At 44.1% G+C, this 21,859-nt stretch overlaps 2 protein-coding genes across 8 annotated transcripts; both read left to right on the top strand.

Moving 5' to 3' along the window:
• The first annotated feature begins 927 nt into the window (after positions 1 to 927).
• On the top strand, positions 928 to 7,466 carry commd1 (copper metabolism (Murr1) domain containing 1). Of its 2 annotated transcripts, none has more exons than XM_027013754.3 (3): positions 928 to 1,117; positions 1,925 to 2,206; positions 7,161 to 7,466. In XM_027013754.3, exons 1-3 carry the CDS (start codon positions 944 to 946, stop codon positions 7,266 to 7,268), a joined length of 564 nt encoding a protein of 187 aa, XP_026869555.2. In that variant the 5' UTR covers positions 928 to 943; the 3' UTR covers positions 7,269 to 7,466. The 2 variants fall into 2 exon arrangements, with proteins under 2 accessions (XP_026869555.2, XP_081557772.1); XM_081701646.1 differs by having other exon boundaries at positions 1,925 to 2,295.
• A 3,666-nt stretch (positions 7,467 to 11,132) lies between these two features.
• On the top strand, positions 11,133 to 21,625 carry b3gnt2a (UDP-GlcNAc:betaGal beta-1,3-N-acetylglucosaminyltransferase 2a). 6 transcript variants are annotated; one of them, XM_081701231.1, is made up of 3 exons: positions 11,133 to 11,337; positions 17,512 to 17,675; positions 18,416 to 21,625. In XM_081701231.1, the coding sequence occupies exons 2-3, from the start codon at positions 17,534 to 17,536 to the stop codon at positions 19,666 to 19,668; spliced, it is 1,395 nt and encodes a 464-aa protein (XP_081557357.1). In that variant the 5' UTR covers positions 11,133 to 11,337; positions 17,512 to 17,533; the 3' UTR covers positions 19,669 to 21,625. The 6 variants fall into 6 exon arrangements, with proteins under 6 accessions (XP_081557357.1, XP_081557355.1, XP_026869562.2 ...); XM_081701229.1 differs by having other exon boundaries at positions 14,897 to 17,675; XM_027013761.3 differs by having other exon boundaries at positions 11,133 to 14,825.
• Positions 21,626 to 21,859: the final 234 nt, after the last annotated feature.

Here is a 21,859-nt window from a genome sequence, read left to right as displayed (position 1 = left end):
AGGTGATTACTGTTAAAGAGGTGTCGACATGTCTCAAAGGTCTCTGTTGGACAGCAGTCAGTGCAGGGTAATCATCTGAGACCTATTGGACCAGATGTGTACTCTTACATTTGACTGCATGTGACACTGCCTGTCCATAGCAACCATGCCAATGTCATAGCAGACGAAGTGTGTGTGTGTGTGTGTATTTCAAGCAGCAGCTTTTAATTATTGACAGACTGTATCTCAATTGATTCGTATAAAAGTATATTAAAGATGTTATCAGCTCATTTATGGCAGGAGATTTTATGACGATTACAAATGAAAAATCACGATGGTGTCACCACAGGCAGTATCTTCCTTTACGGGATCTGAAGTCTATTCTTATCTTCACACATAATTATCTTAATGTTAAATTCTTTTTGTGCTGTTAAACAAGGACAAGGTACATGCTATCACTTAGTAACTGACACCTACGAACATCTGAGAACATGTTCAGCTGATAACACTGTTAGATTACACAAATAGTTCCGTAGTTTATACAGAAATACAAATAAGAGTAAACGGTTTAATTTAACGGTCATAGCCTGTGCAGTCTATGGCGGGGGTCATTTAATTAGAAGGTACTGAATACGTTTTTCACTTTCTCCCTCATACACCGAAAGGAGTGTGCTTACACGTACGGAAAACTGATATTTCAGAAAGAGTTGCGATCCTGGTGTAACCTTCACACAGTTCCCTCGCATGGCACATTTCGCTCTCTACACTCATCTTTCAGTGAGTTAATGGATCACGTTCGGCTTAAGTTACCAGTGGGTTTGCCAGCGTCCTGTAATCTGACATAACAATAAAAAACAAACTAACTAACAAGCCACAAGTAAACGTTTGTTGAGCGTTTAATGAAATCACGTGTGTCTGCACTGAGGCTCGCCGGTGTCACGTGATTTGCGCGTCAGCACCCACTATGTCGGACGCGGACGACCTGAAAGCGTTGAGCGCTTTACTGAACGGGATAGCGCAGAAGGTTTACTACGGCAAGTCAGAAATCTCAGAAGAGCTGCTGAAAAGCGAAATTTACCCTGATGCGTCGCAAGAGGAATTCCACGCGTTGCACGAAAAAATGAGAGGCCTTTTAAAGGTAAAGCTAGTGTGTGTGTAAATAAACAGGCTAAGCTACGTTAGCCAGCTGGGAGGTTGGTCCAGCATCGGAGACCGTCCGTGCTGCAGACGAGATTTGGAGCTTCATTTATTTATCGTCTTCCCAGTTTGGACGTAATCCATCCTGAACTGCAGTTTTGTAATGCTAATAAACCGTTTGCGAGCGGGCCCAGAACATTCATGCGCTTTCTTTAAACGTCCTCTGATGGAGGTTTCCAACGCGGCGTTTTAAAGATGCTCGGCTTGCTTTTTGTGCTTGGCCAGGGTGTCGCTTTTAAAACACCGAAAGCGCTTTAGTTTTCCAGTAAGATGGCCAGATAGCCACACTGTGCTCGTTATCTGCAACGTTACAGGATTATTTCGCAGCCCGGTCCAACAAGGATGGTCTAGACGATGGGCCAATGTTAGAAACGACTCATACACTCAGTGCTTAACATCCACAACGCGTCTAACTACATAGTTATTTAATTTAAAAAACGGTTATCTTTTCCCGTGTCGGACTTCGGCAGCCAGATGGCAGCATTTTTGTTCGACCCTGTTGCCAGACCTGTTACTTATTTCGGAGTTTCTCAACTCTCACCTGACGGACCACATTTCAGCCCCAACCAGTGCTCAGTACACCTATATCAATTATTCAGCATTCTTACGTGGTTCAGGAGTGTTTAGATTTGAGTTCAAGTTGTGTCTTGAGAATTTTTAAAATATTGTTATTACCCATTACAGCGTCATCCGGATGTGTTTCTCACTTGCTCATTTTTGGTTCATTTGGCTTGGCCTTCCCTACCAGTCGATGGCTAGCGCAGACATGGACCAAACACAGCTGGAAGCATTCCTCACGGCTCAGACGCGCAAACACGGGGGTGTGAGCACGGAACAGGCGGCTGCTCTGGCCCGTTTCTGGAAGGCACACCGCGCCCGGGTGCGGGACAGCCTGCAGACGCAGAGCCGCTGGGAGCCAGGCCTCCGCGCCCTCAACTGGAGGGTGGATGTACAGACAGCGTCCAGCAGGGGGCAGACGTCCAGCACCCCTGTGGCCCTGGTGGAGCTGGAGCTGGGACGAAATGGGCAGGTGAGGTTTGTGACCGGCGTGGCCTGTCTTTGGGTCGCGCTCTCCCAGATTCCAGCATGCTGAAGAACAGCCTCATACACCCACCACTCGTAAGAATTTCTTCTTAAAACCCACTTTTTTTTTTCTTCTTCGTTTTTCACAAAGATTCTGACGTTCACCAGTGTTTTATTCCCTGGCCAACTGTGAGAAATAAAGTTGGAATTCCAAGGAATAAAGTTACAAATAAGCAAACATAAAAGGGCAGAAGCAGGCCTCCATAGATTTGTGTGTGCACTCAGCCCTGTATGGGATTGGTGGGGTGTTTAGGAACAGCTGCCATGCGCTTTCAGTGTACAAGGATGATGGAATTCATCATCATAAGAACTAAGATTCAAACAGTATCCTGGTCACATCTTCCATAGACTTTTTCTTATGGCAGTGAAAAACAAATGTAAAAAAACTGTTGAATGGTTTTGGTGAATGAGGCCCAATGAATTTTGACATTTTACTGGGAGTTGGGATTGAAAACAAACGACTGGATCACCTGAGGACTGGAATAGCAAATGTTGACCTAAGAACATCGGAGGTCGGTTTTGCAGATTCTCTTATGTTCACCTTTTTTAAACGTTTAAATGAGGAGATAGATGAGCATCTGTGTAAAAGTGTGAAATTCTTCTCGGGGCGAGAGAGAGCGATGAAGAGGCAGCATGAAGGCGGTGATGGTGCATGTAAAACCAAACATGCCCACACCGGGAGTCTGCCTTCTCAGAACTATGAATGCTAATCTGAGGTCTGTGCTCCTACTTGACGAACAGGACGCATGTCTACAGCGTCAAGTGTGCGTTTCACTGCAGATCTGGTATTTGGCGCACCTGCTTGAGCTCATCAGCCAACTATGAATACCTTATAATTCAAGCCTAAATTGAATTGTGTGTGGGGTCTCTATAGTTGAGGCAGTGTGTCCTTGAAAGCACACCAGAACGTGGCAATGGGTGCTGGGTGCTAATCTGAAGGCTCAGTTTAATGAATATGTGTTTGCGTTTCTCGCGTCTGATGCTTGATCACGGGAATGTGGTTCGTGAGCCTTCTAAGTCGCTCACCTTTGATTCAGTCCTCCAGACAGCATTGTCTGCCTCTTCTGGCCACTCTCAAATGGCAGCTTGAACAAGCAGAAGAGGACAAGTGGCTCTCCTTCGGGATGGAGTTTCTCAACAAAGCATCTGCCACTGTTTGTGCAGGAGTGATTTGCAACTCATAAGCAGGAGTGCAATTTCAGTTGACCTGGACCCTGTACAGCACTGTGCCAGCGAAGCCGAGACTCAAGTCGGATTAAACGGAAGGGGGGGGGGGTCAAAGAAGACAGGGGGCAACTTAGCAATGCAGGAAGTCCATTCGAGCCACTTTTCTCATTTTAATTAACCACTTATACATCCATTTGTCTTTGGTGATGTAAGTGCTTCAGAAACTCCAGGGCCTTCTGTCCTCTATCTGATGGTGCAGATCTGCGAGTTGTACCTATCTGCAGCAGCCGCATCTGGTCAAGTAAACCTTTAAAGTTTCTACCTGTGTGAGCATGATGTACATTTTTTCAGTTGTTCAGAAATCTTGCTCTGCTGCAGGTGCTGATATTGTTCTAGTCAGTGGTGAATGGAAACGCACTCCTCCACCTTCCACACTTCTGGACATCATCTCACTGCCTGTGCCAACACATGAGGGGTGCGGACACTGCCCGCAGTCCATTATACTAGAAGCCTAATAAACCAACAACAGTCATGGATAAACTGCAAGGAACTTTTGTACGCAGCACTTCCTCCATCTCTCTCACACACACACACACACACACACACACACACACACACACCATAGTGTTGAATGCAGAGGCTCGATATACACATATAAGCGTAGTGTCTTCTCTCACTTTCTCATTGTTACCTCTGCCTGTATTTATGGGAAAGCAAAAAGCTCGTGTGTGTGTGTGTGTGTGTGTGTGTGTGTGTGTGTTCTCTGACTGAGAGGGCTCCAGTTGTTTAGACTCCAGCCTAATGTACTAGTGTAAGGATTACTGCCTTGGAGACAACAAAGCAATATTGTTCTGCACAAGAGCGTCTGCTAAATGCTGTAAATGTAGCCTGCACACCTGTTCTAGAACCCAGCCCACTGATCCGGCAGACCCTGGGGCTGTAAGCATGACAACCCTCTTGGCGTGTCATGGCGGCCCCTTCGCTGGACCGCTGTGCTTGGTGGTTCAGGGCTACTCTTCGTGGGACTGCCGCTGCTGTAGGAGCTCACATAACTAAATTGCCAAGCCAAGGCTGGGAGCTTATTGGATTTCCTTTGGCATTGTCATCTGGTGTGTGTGTGTGTGTGTGTGTGTGTGTGTGTGCGCGCGCGCACGCCTCAGTATCTGACCACACTGCCCTGACAATAACCTCAGGTCTTCAGTGGCAGTTGAGCTGTGCGTGTTGTAGTCACCGGGTAGAAATCTAAGAAGTGTTGAAGGAATTTGTGAGCCACAAATGCTAACCAGGCTAACGGGGGAAAAGGGCTAGTGGAACCAGTTATATTCTCATGACTTGTAAGGTAATTGGTGTTGGCATTTTATTGGGGTCAGATATTGTTAATAAAGCAAATTGATATATACATATCAGTGTTTACTGTTTCTGCTTGACCCCATGATCACCTCTGCTGTGATGAGATTCTGAGCTCATTTGTGAAGCTGACGTGCACAGAGACCTGTCTACTTTCCATAGAAAATGCAGCAAGATATTTTAAAAATACTGACTTCTGCTGTGGGGGACAACCCAGTATATTTATTTTTCAAAACAGTATTTAATGTTAAATTCCAAGGCTGGGGAGCCTTTCATCAGAAGACAATTTTCTGTTTTGTTTTTTTCTTCTTTCTTTAATGCCAGCTGGTTAAATTGGCGCGCCTTATAGCCAGATGACACTTTAGTACTTTGCTTTGTGGCGTCCTGCTAATGAAGGTTAATTCTGAGTGGCTCAGCTAGGTGTGTATGCGCTGTTGACTATGTTGTGTAAGGGAGCTGGTCTAGCCTAGACTTGTCTTTTAGTTTGTGTAGCGTCATGTTGGCAGCAGCAAGCACGCTAGTCTCAGTCATAACCCAGAGCGAATGCCCTCGGCGAGGGTGTGGTTATTTCTTACGAAGGTGTCTGTAAAGCTCATAAAACACAACCCCGTATGCTCATCGTTTGGGATGTGACCGTATTAGGGCTTGTAATGGCGTCTTCCGGCGGTATTTTAAGGTGCATCTGAAGAATGACGAGCACTGTGGCGTGTTTTCGGATGGGTCGAGCAGTGTAACACCGACCGCCCACGCGGTCGTGCGTGACTCTCGAGCCCGCGCCTGCAGCCTGGGGCCGAAGTGCGTCCTGCGCGCGATACCTTGCTTCGCGGTGTTGGGATGACGCGGCGGCCCCGCGCCCCCGCTCGAGGCAGACTCCTGCGCGGCCGGGATAACAGGAAACATGAGCGCATTAGCCAGATTAGCGTCCATCAAATCGAGACGAATGCCTTCCTCTCGGCAGTCTCCCCTTTGCTCGTTGCAGTAGAAATGTGGGATTTCGATGACGGCGGAGTTATCCATCGGGACGAGACGCGGCCGCGCCCTGCGCCCCTCTGCTGTGCGAGGTTAAGTGCCCTTGTGCCCTGTGCACTCCCTGGCCTGTTCACGCACACAGGCCGGGCCGCAGAGAGGTGTAGGTATGCTATAAGTGCCATGTGCCTCTGTGAATGCCTGTAGGGTAGATGTCGGGGGGAAGGACCTGCACTACCTGTTTGAAGCCGAACGTTGCTGTAATCACAGACAGTGACCTGCTCCTCCAGTATGGCGCGTCGCTTCTTAATTGGCACAATATAATACACTGGTTGTTCGCTGGCATGTATTTTGTTGTATTGGAATTGACGCGTCTTTATTTATTTATTTATTTATTTATTTATTTATTTAATTAATTTTTTTTTTACACTTTCCAAACATTAACCTGGTCACAGACCCTGCTATATTTATGTCTGTCTGTTTTTGTCTCTGTTTTGTCTTTCTTTTTGCCCACCCCCAGCACAGGATCTCTGTGCTGATTGTTCTGTCTCTGGAGTCCCCACTTGATGAGCAGTTCCATATGCAGTATTGTATCAGTAAACATAAATGAAAAGTATCAGGGCACCTTCATGAATTTGTGCGTGCGTGTCCATGCCTCCATGTGCATTCACTTATCAGTCAGAATTTGGGGGGGGGGGGCTGTGCATATGCATGTGTGAACGTGCGTCTCTAATTCAGCAGCTATGCCGCTTGCTCTCTCTCTATTCAGTTTAATTCAAGGTAGTTTTATTGGCATGACTATACCAGGTACAATTTTGCCAGAGCACCATCTCACCCCCTCACTTCACAAAAACACAGTCATGGAGAAGTTCAGCCATAAATCTCACAGCTGCGAATTTCCCATGCTAATAAATCATTCAGATATCATTACGCTTCTCGTGGTTTTGTTTTTTTTTTTCCTCTCTCTTTTCGCTTCAGGCTTTGTGTTGTGATTCCTGAAAGGCTCTTAATCAGACTGTTCTGGTGTGACATTTTAAACACACTGTCCTGCTCTGGGCCACAACAAACCAACACAAAGAGGAGCTCGTTATGCACGAGTACTAGTGAACGCTAGCGGCAGGGTGTGTTGGAAGTGTTCAGGACGGACTTCCCCTTCTGCTTCAGGATGATGAGGGCTGCAGACTAGTTCCTCTTTTTTCATCTCTTGGCAAATATTTTTCACCCTCACCAGGAGGTCAGCGTTCTTGAACAAACAGGTGATCTGACTCCTCTCTCCAGTGGTCAGAACCCTGTAGGAGTGCCCTTTGTTTTCAGAACGTGGAGGGGGTCGTTCAGCGTTATGGTGATATGTTTTTTTTCTGCGGGTGTCCATTTAAAATGTTTCTCGTTTAAATTAATGTTTTCCTTTCTCTCTTTGGCAGGACTCTGAGTTTGTGTCCTTGGAATTCGATGAGCTGAGGGTTAATCAAGTGCTGAAGAAGCTGGAAGACATTCAAAAACACATTGACAGCCTAGTACACCACAGCTAGTGTGTGTGTGTGTGTGTGTGTGTGTGTGTGTGTGTGTGTAAGAACATTGACTCGCTAACACCCTAATTACTGCACTTTGTTATTTCTGGATATTATATTGTCATTAAGTGCCAAAGTGATTTTGGCCACAAAAGAATGTTTGTGAACATTTTTTTTTTCTTGAAATCTAACCATCAAAATAAAAACTCATTTTTCCTACCTGCTGCTGTGTTCATTAGTGTTTTTCCAGTTAATTAATTATTGTATTTAACATTTGGGGTGACCTTAGCTAAAGAATCACATACCGGTTGTTCAAGATTGTTACCAACTGTCATACAGCCTGAGTTTGTCAGTTACTCATGATGACATGATCACACACAATCCAAAGCAATTCAAACAATACCCCAGTGAGCAGCCGTGTGTCTCTGATACACAGTCAGCATCAATGAACACCATCTCTGTTTTACCACTGCGGCCCGGATTTTATTGCCAACTTCCCGTCATATTCCAGAGGTTGGAAAAAGTAGATTGTCTTTTTTTAATGATTTTTATTACTATTTTAAAAAATCTTTTTTTGAGAGCAACACAACGGCATTTTCTACTGATGCTTAAATATATACGTTGTCAGGTGTGTTGTTGAGGTATCAGAGGTCACATTTATTTACTTTATTTCCAAACAAAATGGTTTTTTATCACTTATATATTTACATCTTTTCATTATTATTTTACTGTCATCAATGTACAAAGTGATGGAGACAGCCTGCTCCCTAACTTGAACAAGTGCTGCTGTTGTATTGCATTGAAGTCCTCTGTTGACCTTGCAATCAGCACTCAGCACGGTCAGGTCTGCACTACAGTGACCAACACTCAGCACGATCAAATCTGCACCACGGCAATCAGCACTCAGCACGGTCAGGTCTGAACCACGGCAATCAGCACTCAGCACGGTCAGGTCTGCACCACGGGACTCGGCACGGTCAGGTCTGCACCACGGCAATCAGCACTCAGCACGGTCAGGTCTGCACCACGGCAATCAGCACTCAGCACGGTCAGGTCTGCACCACGGCACTCGGCACGGTCAGGTCTGCACCACGGCAATCAGCACGGTCAGGTCTGCACCACGGCAATCAGCACTCAGCACGGTCAGGTCTGCACCACGGCACTCGGCACGGTCAGGTCTGCACCACGGCAATCAGCACGGTCAGGTCTGCACCACGGCAATCAGCACTCAGCACGGTCAGGTCTGCACCACGGCACTCGGCACGGTCAGGTCTGCACCACGGCAATCAGCACTCAGCACGGTCAGGTCTGCACCACGGCAATCAGCACTCAGCACGGTCAGGTCTGCACCACGGCACTCGGCACGGTCAGGTCTGAACCACAGCGACCAACATTCAGCTGAGCTTGTCTGCTCTGCAACTTGCACTTCCCTCATGATGGACCTGATAAATCAATTCAGGGTGGTGGTTTCAGACAGAACAAGATTGGGAGATGGTTTCTGCACTGTACTGTCCCATGTGTCTGTACATACTGATTCATTACCATTTACTGGTATCAGCCAGGCAGCTGTTACTTCTGAGAAGAGCTACAAAGAAAACAGAACGCCCCTGTCATGTTAAATGTTTAATGGATGTTTATCACACCTGCCTGTTGGCTTTGCTACCTGAGATGCTTTGAAAGAAATCAGATCTTACACACACACAAACATCCTGTCCTAGTGGTGTGAGATCCATGAACACACTCTTGGGCAGGGAGGAGATGAGTGCACATGGATTCCTGCATCTTCACTGTATGTTCACAGTAAAACATGGAGTATATTATATGTGGGATAGATTGGGAACGTTGTTTTTTATTTATGATATGTTTATTTGGTTTCTTGTTCATTCCTATAACAAAATGTGTAATGCTAATGAACTAGAAATTAAAGTTTATACTGTATATATATATATATATGTGTGTGTGTGTGTGTGTGTGTGTATGTATAACTGCAGGAGTTGGCTACCGTATTGTGTGTGTGTATGTATAACTGCAGGAGTTGGCTACCGTATTGTGTGTGTGTGTGTCTCTCTCTCTATATATATATATTAATGACTGTTGCATCACCAGTTGCTGTGATAGAAATTACATTTGGAAACTCAAAGAAAAAGAACTCATCTACATTTAAACATCTACTTTTTCATATATAAAATGTCTCCTACTACTAATTTTGCTTGCACAACTGATGAAGGACCTGTGTCTGAAACAATGTTCCTCTCTCTCTCTTAGGTGTGTTTTATACACATACACACACACAGTGTGTGTGCTTGGAATTCGATGAGCTGAGGGTTAATCAAGTGCTGAAGAAGCTGGAAGACATTCAAAAACACATTGACAGCCTAGTACACCACAGCTAGTGTGTGTGTGTGTGTGTGTGTGTGTAAGAACATTCTGACTCGCTAACACCCTAATTACTGCACTTTGTTACTTCTGGATATTAGGAGTTGGCTACCGTATTGTGTGTGTGTCATTTTATATATATATATATATATATATATATATATATATATATATATATATATATATATATATATATATGACTGTTGCATCACCAGTTGCTGTGATAGAAATTAAATTTGGAAACTCAAAGAAAAAGAACTCATCTACATTTAAACATCTACTTTTTCATATATAAACTGTCTCCTACTACTAATTTTGCTTGCACAACTGATGAAGGACCTGTGTCTGAAACAATGTTCCTCTCTCTCTCTTAGGTGCGTTTTATACACATACACACACACACACACACAGAGTGCATTGCACTGTCGCGGTGGCTGCTATGCCCTCACCCGAAAGCAATGTAAAGATTATTCAAACTCAACGCGCAAATTTTCAGGAAGCACGGCCGGAGTTCACCACGAGACGCCGGGCATGTCCAGCTTCGCCTTACACAGCCCCGCAGTTTCTCACAGCAGTTCGAAACGGTTGATCTCAGATCGGTTTGGACCTTTTCCATTATGGTTTTCAGCATTGTGAGACTGACCACTTCGCTGACCCAGAAACAGCGCTCCCGTAGCAGGAGGCGTTTCTAGATATGGCTCCAGGCTAAGTGCCTATCGGAAAGGCAGGACTCTTAGCTACAGCACCATGGAGCAGTCGATGGCTATTAATAATGCACCAGTGCAATTGTGTCTTTTGTGTATAGCTCAAGAATCAGAAGATGCCCTGTGACAATGCCCTTCCTATGGCCGGCCTTTTTTTCTGCCAGTACGCGTGCGTATGCACGTGGAAATGCGGTTTATCTGTTGCTTCCTAACGCTCAGGCAAGTGTGCACGCCTTCTCTTCCTGCCGTATATATTCAGTAAAATATGGCAGGGGAAAACTTGCGTGCACATGTGAAAGTCCTAAACATCGGTATAACACTGTGCTGCATACATTTTTCTAAACGGTTTCGTTGTTTCTGATAATAAATACGTTTCTTGCAGACCACAAATACGTGGAAAACAAATGACCGAGTCCTATTTAACAGTAGTTTGCCCCTGGTCAGACTTTGAGTACTGACTTTATCCTAAGAACCTTTTTTTTTGTTTGTTTATCGGTCTCTCACCTTTACGCGGTCACCCTTCAACCACCCATGAAATCTTTAGAGCGAGTCCCAAAAGTTCTGAACCAGAGACGACATGGTTTATAACCAAATGACACAAAGGAGGAAATTTAGTTACCACATTACAACGTCTGGGGTTCAGTTTGCCAAAGCCGAAGCGTCCCACTGTTATGCTGTCGCAACTGATATGAATTTATAAGATTGAGTAACACGGCCCATCCCGGAACATGCACGCCCTCAAAAATGGGCGGTCGCGTGAACGTGTGAAGTTTGAAGCTCGCGCTGCCGATACGGTTGCAGAACGTGGTAAGTGAAGCCGCGGCGGTCAGCTCCAGCACATCCCGCAGGCTACGGGGGCTTGGCGGGGCTTTAATGTCACCTGTACTTAGACCGGGAGGCGCCACTGTGTTTTTAATTGGTGTCTTCGTTTTGTTCTAACGAAAATGTTTACCGGAAGAATGTTGCGGCTTTAAGGAGATCTGTCTGAAGAGCCCGATACCCACAATAAGGTAAGAGCTACAGCTAAAACTAGTGCAGTCTGAGTCGGCCTGATTTGCCAACGGCGGTAGGCACTTTTTTCTTTGTAAGGTTTCAGGGCAGGACTTTAATCTATTGTAAATCATAGGTTTTCTGAATTATGTACAAAGTAGCTGCGTGTGTAAGCATCTAGTGTTAATGGGCTTTTTAACTTCTTCTTTTAAAACAGTATATTGTCACAGGAGAGCGAAGTCAATGTTTTCAGTCTTTATATCTTAATTGACAGGACGTCTAATTTATTCTGCCTATCTGCTCTGACTCTGGTCATCTGAAACAATGGTCAGATTGACGAGGTTTATGCATGTTCTCTTTTTAGGAATTCAGACATGTAAGTTTATATACCCAAATTTCACCACAGTCTGTACATATACTCTCTTGCACTTGCAACTAAATATATTTATAAAATCGAGGCTCGTTAATATTATGCTGAAACTAATCGTGCAAAAATGTTTAACACATTTTAATTAACACATTTTTAAATACTTTTACGACATACCTTTCGAATTCTAAGAAACATTCTGTTCATACAGATGTGGTTCAAAATACAAACCCCTGGAGTGTTTGTAAAATTCGCAATCCATCAGAAATATACATTTAAGCAAAAATAAATGAATTAAAAAACTCTGTTATGGTGTTTAGTTGTTTCATAGAATCATATTTACTGTATTTTTTGGTGTTTTTATAACAATGAAAAAAACACCCCACACAAGAATTCTTACTATAACAGTACTTTTATGTCATGCCATCCACAGCTAGAGGCATATTTCCTTATTCCAGATAGGCTGTAGGGTCCCACATTATTTGTGAGTTCATTTTAATTTGTGTACATCCTTAGAGTCTATTGGATTGAGCTGTGTGTGTGTGTGTGTGTGAGTGTGTGTGTGTGTGTGAGTGTGTGTGTGTGTGTGTGTGTGTGTGTGTGAGAGAGAGAGAGAGAGAGAGAGAGAGAGAGAGAGAAATGGTAATAAGTACATAAATTCACGCAAAAAAAATAGTGAACAGTGCAATAGTGCATTTGACATATGAGTTTTACTGCTTCGTATTATTGGGTAGGACTAGTTCTTTTTGTTTTGTTTTTAACGGTTTGTACTGGATTATGGGTTGACTGCATTACAAATGGCAAATTAAATAATTCTTTTGGTTTGTTATTTCAAGTGCCCCACATCGTTTGCCCCTCTTCCTATGTTAGCCTCATAATAAATGACGCGTCAGCGTCTACGCGCAGTTCATAGAAGTTCAAGCCCGTGGAAAATAAAATATAGGCGTAGTTAAGAGGGACGGCTCGTATAGGAAAGTTTAAACAGCCGCGATCGTTGGCCGTAGCTACAGTTGCAAAGTAGTTCAAAGTCATGTGAATCCTCGAAACGTTTCGCAGAGGTAATTGTGCCGTCCGCGCCTATGAGCGAGCTGGATGGCGCTCCTCAATACAGACAATAGAGCAGCAGATAACGGGCGGGGCTGCGCGCGTCAGCGGGGAGACTTTTATCTTTTATTTATTTATTTTTTTGTATGTTGTAATAGAAGGATATAGACACCCGACCTCGATGAGGTATAGAGGGAAAGATCTAATTAAGGAAATGTTGCGACGAGTTGTTACCACAAGGAAACATTTACTGAACCACAAAGAATTTGGTCGTTTTTTTCTAGATGAATAGGCTACGTAACGGTCTCCGTTGTCAGATGATATCATCATTCACAGCTTGAGTATGCAAACACACGCCTTAATTGCTTTAATATTTTAGGAGTTTTTGAGAGAGTGCCCTTGTTGGCATGCGAGCGCACAGAAATGTAAGTTTGCTATTGCGTAGCCTGTGGTATCATGTTCTGCTTTGGTGTCTCTCCTTGAGAAGTCAGTCTAATTTCCGTGAACTGAAATATTAGACAGCTCCAGTCAGGTGTTTTGGACTGGCCACGACCACGAGTTTTCAAAATGCATGCGTGCGTCGCAGCAAAAACGCGCCCATAACGGTTACCACGTCAACTATTGCGGATCTTACGCAGTGAAAGGACACTCACGTCTGTCCAGAGGTTCTCATGAGTGCGTGCGTGTCCTTGTTGGTATATTTAAACGCAGAAGTCCAGTATGCATTTAAAAGCTCCTATGTGGTGTCGTTATCCTGCTACCTGACTGCTACTTACCCTCTTTCGCGCCAGCATATGTCAGCCCTATCGTCACGTTACAAACTGACTCAGGTGCACCTAGCTTCTGTCACGGATCATTGAAAAAAACCATCCACTTTGGATACTTTGAGCAGTTGTAAACAGTGTAAAGACATTCTTACATGTCCCTAAATTAACCTTTACCAGGCATATCTTGGACTTGGACTATGCACACACATATGTCATAAAGATTGCTTCAGACTGGAGATGTAATATAATTGATAAAAGGCTTTCATACAGCCTTTACTGTATTTCTATAACTGTGGAGATACAGCCTGTGTGGTATTTCTATAACTGGAGATACAACCTGTACGATATTTCTATAACTGGAGATACAGCCTGTGCGGTATTTCTGTAACTGTGGAGATACAACCTGTACGGTATTTCTATAACTGTGGAGATACAGCCTGTACGGTACTTCATGTGAAAGCCCCCAGCCTGCCCTAAAGGTGCTCAATCCAGTCCTCAATACCAGCCACATCTGGATTTTGACTTCTGCAAGTACCAACATGCATTACCCAGGTAACACAGAGCTCTGCTCCCTTATAATTACCTGATTCTTGTGCATTATGCACTGAAAACAGAACAAACATCTGGTCTGGCATAAGATCCGCATGGACTGGACTGAACTACGCTGCCCTAACCAGAGCTCCTGGCACATCAGAAGGCTGTCATTTGCTTTAATAACAACAGTCAGCGCTGGTTTCTCTGGGTTACTGACCTAAGGCTCTGGATCTGTCAGCACGGGTTTCTCTGGGTTACTGACCTCGGGCCCTGCCCACTCACATCTGTTTTTCTTTTCCCAGTACTGAATGAAGAGTGTAAGTGTTTCCTGTTGTTCTTCTCTCTTTGTGAACTCTCTTGGCAACTCTTGTATAAAATCTGGACCCGTTAATTTGGTTTCTATTTCTGCTGCATTTTCTACCTTGATGTGCGATGCTCTGGTTTGTGAATGTGTGTGTGTGTGTGTGTGTGTGTGTGTGTGTGTGTGTGTGTGTGTGTTTAGTTGCGGTTCATGAACTGCATATTTTTTGTTCTGTCACTTTGTGGTGTCCTGTCTGAAGCGCTGTTTTCTGTCTTCCCCATTCACACACTTCATTCCCTGTTGTGAGTCTCTGTGCTGCTGGCAGTAGCTGTTGATTTTGAGGGAACACTCTGGAAACCCTCCGGGAACACTGCGGAAACCCTCCGGGAACCCTCTGGGAACTCTCATCTTTTTATTCTCATCTTTGCCTGTCTGCAAACCTGGCAGCAATGTTAAGACTTTGTGTTACACGAAAGCTCGCCCTGCACCGCACAGGTTAGTGCCGCCAGTCTTCCAAGGTGCACGAACAGCCTTTGCATCACACCCGCCCACCATTTTTTCCACAGTGACATCAGGATCTGGTCCTGTTTCATCGTCAGGCGAGAGGATCACAAAGGAAGAGGGCCGTAAATCTAGGACACAAGTCCTGGATTGTACGTTGACTGAGGCTCACTGATCTTTAGCAGATGGGATCATAGTCGGGACATTTTTGTTAATAACTATTGCAATATTGACCGTTATATTACTGCATTATTATTATCAGCACAGACTGTAAATTAGACCCTTTATTGTTTTATTGGCTGCTGTTCCTTCCTGCGTAATTTCTTTCTGGTTTGTTCCGTTGGATGTTTTGATGATTCAGTGTATTCGAGTGATCCAAATAGTTCTAATTAAAATAATAAAAGTTTAACCATGTTAGATTAATGGTTTACTTATTTCATTATACTGGAAGACATGCGTAACTTTTTTCCATATTGTGTATGCCTAGTTTCCCCAAGCAGTGCTGGAGATAATAAGGTGATGAATGAGTCAGGTGTGTCGGAACAAACCCTGCCCTGTCGTGTCCCTCGGGCAGGGGAGCAGAGAAGACCCGTTGTTGAATCTCTGCGGGACTCTGTAGGATCTCAAAGCTATGCCAGAGCGACTCTGAGCCACCGTGAGCCTCCTGCAGGCATAAACACCACCACCTACTACACCTGGGTCATGCTAGGACAGCAGCATGTTTCCAACTGTGTTCCTGAAGACGTAACCTTTCTGTTAGGAGTTTAGCCCGGGCGTTAATCTAACGCACACTAAAAACAGCTCATTCAACACACTAAAAACAGCTCAGTCAACGGCGGAGGAGGCTGCTTTCTGAGACGAGGTGTGCTGAGCTAATCTGTCCGTGATGTGAAAGGGTGTTTACTGCTGCGCTGATGGCCTTTGTACTGTGGATCTGGCACATCACTGCCTTTTCCTGGACCTGAAAGGTTGGGACAGACGAGCGTTCATGATGTGGCCGATATGTTGTACCACGTATGATGTTAGTGGACGGTGGAGGGGATGTCTGTCTGTGTGTACACATGAGCTTACAAGTAGCAGGAACTTTCCAAGATCAGACAAGTTCTCCTTAAACAGTGTGTGGTGTCCTGTGCATTTAAAATTTAGAAAATGTTCAAACTGTTTGTAACTGACATTTCTCTTTCCTGTTGCTATGGTAATTTCAGAAGTACCAGTTCCAAATCCTGGATATCTTGTTTAAAAATGATGAAAGAATTACATCTGAACTCACTAAAAGTATGGATGAGCAGACACTGAAACACTGAGCTGAAAAGAAAAAAAAATGCTTGCATCATCAGAAGAAGTGATTTGTAAAAAATCACCCGTAAAAAATCAAACACCCTAAATGCAGTATGGACCTGTACCTGGAGGAGCAGGCGCTAGCAACATCAAAGTCATGGGTTCAGGTCCCAGCAAGCGATGATTCCCAAGTTCCACAGCGATGTTGTCCAGATGTTGTCACCAGCAGAGCAGAACACAAGAAAACAAAATAAAAAATAGTATCAGTGTGAGTGACTGAAATGTAACTGGACACAGTCTCCTTTTTCACAGATAGACATTAATGTGAGTACTATTATGTGAAAAATTGAAAGTATACCTAGAATATATATAACCAGTATCATTATAAGTCATAACTCCTTATGCAGCTGGTCTAAAATTGTCCTGTGTCACGCAATCTGTGTTAATCCAACACTATACATGTGACTCTAAACTGCATGAGTTTAGCAACATTCAAATAATTCTATCTTGTATATGTAATTTATTCCAGAAGTCTGGTAATGTGTACGTAGGGAGCTTCTGTACACTGAGCAATAAATATTTACTATTTCTATTCTAACAATATTTCCAGTCATAGATAAAGCAAAGTTCTAATCTGGCCAACATTACATCCATTAAGAAAGTAAGATGTGTTGAAAGAATGGAGTGAGCACTTATCACTGACTGCGGTCCTGACCAGTCATACAGGTAAACGTTTGAAAATGGTGAAATGGTCCTTGAATTGCTTTGCGAATGTAATCCAAGTGAAAATAAGCAGGGTTGTTCAGTGAGAGGTGAGAAATCAGAAACCGGGATTATTTTCATCTGTTAAGATTTAAAGAAGACAGTGGCTCATGTAATTCATAATAAAGAAATGAAATTTGTCTGTATAAAGGAATAAAGTTCAGCAGTGACAGGCGTTGACGTGACCTGTTCTCCGAGAGGGCTGATGGGTTGCCATACGTTACGGTGTGGGAGACTGAAATGCTTTAGATAGCACGTCTCTCCAGCTGTTGTGAGAGTCTGGTATCCGGGATGAGAACCTGTAATTACTGTCATGGGTTCATAATCAGGGGCACATGATTTAAATCTGCCAAGAGTGGGGGTGGGAGGAAGAGGGAGGGCAAGAGAGCAAGAGACAGTGTGTGCATGCGGGGTAAGTAAAGGGTGAGAGGCGGATGTAAAGCCAGCATGAAGAAAGCAGTACGGACAATAAGAAACAAGAAGTGGAGCGTTCAGCACAACGCTGTAGAGACCAGCGAAGAGAGCTCAGCACGAAGTTGTAGAGACCAGTGTTTGGCAACAACAGAGATCAGTAAAGATCAAGTGAGAAAGGGGGAAACAGTGAGGGAAATGAATGGATAAATGTATGTGTGTGTGACAGAGAGCGAGAGGTTGGGAATCAAATGCTTGCTGATATGCAGTCCGTCATGCCCTCATGGTTCTGGCCCGAACCCAACTACAGGTACCGGCCCTCTGGACCCAACAGGCGAGCCTCCGGCTCTCTCATGGAGCTCACCATTGACGTGCCCTGCTCCTGCCCCAGCTGTGAGTATGCCTCTGGTAGCTGGGGTCTGAAAAACAGCTTCATTTAAGCCTGCGTTTGTGACTAACCCGCTAGTTGTTGGAGTGGTCGGTTTCACAGTACTTGTTTGACACACGTTTTGACAATTACTAACACATGTTTATTTGCTTATATTTGTTTCTTTGCCATTTCAGGGATGTCATTGTAAACTAACATTTGGAAAAAATGTTCTCGTTTATTTCTTTTATGTTTCTGTGCTTATTCCCATTTTGATGGCAAACCCTTGCGCACTGATTATTCTAGATTCTTCTATTACCTCCACTGTCCTTGGACTGTAGATATGGGATTAGTGTTGGCATTGTGGCCATCCAGCATTATGTACCAGAGAAAGCTCTCAGATGTAGAGGTTACATATATGCAGTGAACTCAGGAGTGTCCAAAGCACTTTACAATTTAGGGTTTCTTCTGCTTTAATATGGCTTGGAACTCATATGAGGCTTGCTGATTAGCTGATGAGTTGAGTCTGGTGTGTTAGAGGAAACTCTGCAGTGCTGTGGGTGTCAGGCTGCATTTGGACATCCCTGCTAATGCTTCTCCACACAGGAGCATGCAGCATCCTGGAGTCACACTCATGATGAGCCTGTGTACTCCTACCCAATTATGTTTCGTGAACTTTTGATCGCTGTTTATTCATTTTGTGTGTGTGTGTGTGTGTGTGTGTGTGTGTGTGTGTGTGTGTGTGTGTGTGTGTGTACATATGTAGGTGGCAAGTGTATCCTCAGGATGCAGTCCAGCCGGAGGAAGATGAAGTTCCTGGGACTGATGATGATGCTCAACTTCTTCATTTACTTTCTCGTGGAGATATCCCGGAGCTACAGCCAGGGCAAGTCGGATGCAGCCCATCCCAACATTCCACACAAGCATTTTTGGAGGAAGTCCAAACTCAGTGAGGCGTTCTGGAACCGGAAGCAGCAGCATCTCGACCAGATCGAAAACCCTCAAATGCTTTACCACAGCGACAGTAGCAACAGCAGCAACACATCCCATCTTGAGCTTGCCCAGATCTCACACAAGTGGAACTACAATTCAACTGGGACAGCAGGCCATTGTGAGCCAGACCTTGAAATGGCCACACAGATTAAAGACTACAATTCCCTGCCACAGCGCTTCAAGGACTTCCTGCTCTACATGCGGTGTAGGTCGTACCCGATGTTAACAGACGCGCCCGGTGTGTGTTCAGAACCGACCTTCTTATTATTTGCAGTGAAGTCGCTGGCGCATCATTTCGACCGGCGGCAGGCCATCCGACAATCGTGGGGTCGCGCAGGCGTCCTCGGCAACCACCGCGTGGCTGCCGTCTTCCTCCTCGGCAACACGGCACCGATCGACCACTTCCCAAACATATCTGCACTGGTCCACCATGAGGCGATGCTGCATGGGGACCTGCTCCAGTGGGACTACCGTGACACATTCTTCAACCTCACCCTGAAGGAGGTGCTGTTTCTGGAGTGGCTGGGTGACCGCTGCCCCTCCGCCCGCTACGTCTTCAAGGGCGATGACGACGTCTTCGTGAACACCCACCACATCCTGCGATACCTTGACGGCTTGTCGGGCACTAAAGCGCGAGACCTCTTCGTCGGAGATGTAATCACCAAAGCCGGGCCACACAGAGACAAAAAGCTTAAATACTACATTCCTGAGAGCGTCTTTGTGGGGCAATATCCGCCATATGCCGGTGGTGGAGGGTATCTCTACTCCGGCGATGTGGGCCTTCGGTTGAGGAACATGTCGCACCATGTTTTGCTGTACCCCATCGATGACGTCTACACAGGCATGTGCCTGCAGAGACTGGGCCTTGTGCCGGAAAAGCACAAAGGTTTCAGGACGTTTGACATCGAAGAGAAATACAGAGAGAATGCATGTGCCTACCAAAGCTTGATGCTGGTGCACCCCAGGAATCCACAGGATGTGATAAAAATCTGGAGCTGGATCAATGACCCAAAATTGAACTGCTAGTGTGGACTGATGGTTCTAGACTTGATCAGCTGATGCTGATTTATATTAATCAGCAATCAAAACAGATGGCAAATATCTGATCTCAGATCAGTGACCACAGACTGAACTGCAAACTGGAGGTTATTCTAGACCAGAGGCTCTTAGTCCAGTCCCGAAGGTTCCCCCAGCCGGAACAGGGTTTCCTTTTACAGCTCCTCATACTCTTGAACCAGCTAATTAAGAGGACCTAGCACTTAAAATATAGAATACATATGTGTACTTGCTGATGGTTCCTGAGGACTAGATCCAGAACCTACTATGCTAGAGGACCAAAATCTGATGTTCTGTTAATTATCTTCTGTTGAGCTTCCAGTGAGATGCAGGTTAGGTAATGTTTGACATTGAATCAAGAACCTCGGATTGTCATCTTGTGGGAGAGTTCTAGATCGCTAATGTCTGATTTTGCAGCCAAGATCTTGAATGAACTTAAGTGAAAGGAAATTCTTCCTGGCTGGTCGTTGATGTACTTAGATGCATCAATCCTCTGATCAGGAAGCACCATTCTCCATTTTACACTGTAAAAATATTTATTTAGTTCAAATTCTCAGGATGTTGACTGACATAGGATCACTTTCAGTTCACAGGAAGTGGGACTGGAGCTAATGTAAACTGTATTTCAGGTGTGTCAGTGTCAGAGACCTGGTCTAGAATCATGTGGTATAGAACACAAAGGGATGTCTTGGAGATTAGGAGCCTTTAAGTGAATCAAACCTTTTTTTTCTTGAGCCTTATTAATGTTGTATGCTTCACAGTGAAAGAAACCTGGATAATTTTTTCATATTACCCTGTGAGTGTTAAGCACAGCTAGGATAACATCTACTTTCTCATGTCTAACAAATGAGGATATTGTATCTCTTAATAGTGGCATCTGACATTAGGACCATAGTATTTCCTGTGATCTTTCTTTCTGTAATGTGTAATATGTAGTCTGATGCCACTAATCAGAGCTTTAATGGCATAGGTTATAGCATCAAACATTGGTTTGTCTATGAAATATGATATGGGTTATACTCTGTCTGGTTGGCCCAGCTAAGACCTCAGGATGCTCAGGATTCCATTATACATGGTGATTAATTTTAATTTATCTAATTCATTCTAATTACTAATTAAAAGTGCAATGTTTAAAACCCTAAACAAAAGGTTATCAATCCTGCACTTGACAGTCATCCAACAGTTAACGCTTCTGCATTCCGGAATGTCCTGCAACACTGGTATGCTAGTACACACATTAAGATTGAGTTTTGGGCTCAGTCTGAAATGGCTGAAATGAAGTGTAGTTCATAGGGTACAAAAGCCATAAAAGTATGAAGTGCACTAGAAAGAAAGAAAAAAACTGTGAACATTTCATTCCCTGTTTTATAAGCATTTGTAGCCTTCAGCATTAGGCTTGGTCTGTTTACATATTAGGTGGGGCAGGAAATTATGTAATGTGACTTCATACAGGCTAAAACCCAATCTCAAAAATCTTACTTTTAAAAAAAGATTTGAACATTTGGGGACAATATTTGGGGACTGAATTTAAATAAATAAATAAATAAATAAATAAATAATATATAATGTACTTCACGTTTTTAGATAAAAATGCAGATCTATTTACTTGCTTGTTCTTTAATCTGGACCAACACCGAGATAGGGCAGGACTGAAGTTTAGTGTTCAAGTACATGTGTCTTGTCTGACCGTCTCTTGTAATACAGACAAGTGCCTTCATGCCGCGCATGGAATCACATTATGATGTAATAATAATTTCTTTACACTTGGCCAAGACAGTTAGCGGGAAATGACACAATATTGCGCGCGAACACAATAGAACGTGCTTTATGAGAGGTGCTCACATGCTCGTCAGTCTTCTATTATTTTCTATCAGTTTTGTAATATGAATGTTGCATGTTTCCGCACCAAAGGAATAAACTCGTGCTGTAGATTAAACGTGTTAATTATTTTATTTGTTAAATTTTTTTTTATGAAGTATTGTAACGGCCATCTTAATACCACGTGATGCTCCGTTGTATCTTCATAATCTCTGCTTGCCCAGTGACATAAATCTGTCAAATATTAACCCTTAACCTTCATAAAGGGAGAACCATGTACCCTCCGCTTTTATATGGTGTATGAAATAAGACAGCACCCCTTTCAGCTATAGTATACTAATGT

This window comes from Electrophorus electricus, chromosome 18 (assembly GCF_041902795.1).
Source record: "Electrophorus electricus isolate QZ-2024a chromosome 18, ASM4190279v1, whole genome shotgun sequence".
NCBI lineage: Eukaryota > Metazoa > Chordata > Actinopteri > Gymnotiformes > Gymnotidae > Electrophorus > Electrophorus electricus.
This window is presented reverse-complemented; position numbering and strand designations above follow the sequence as displayed.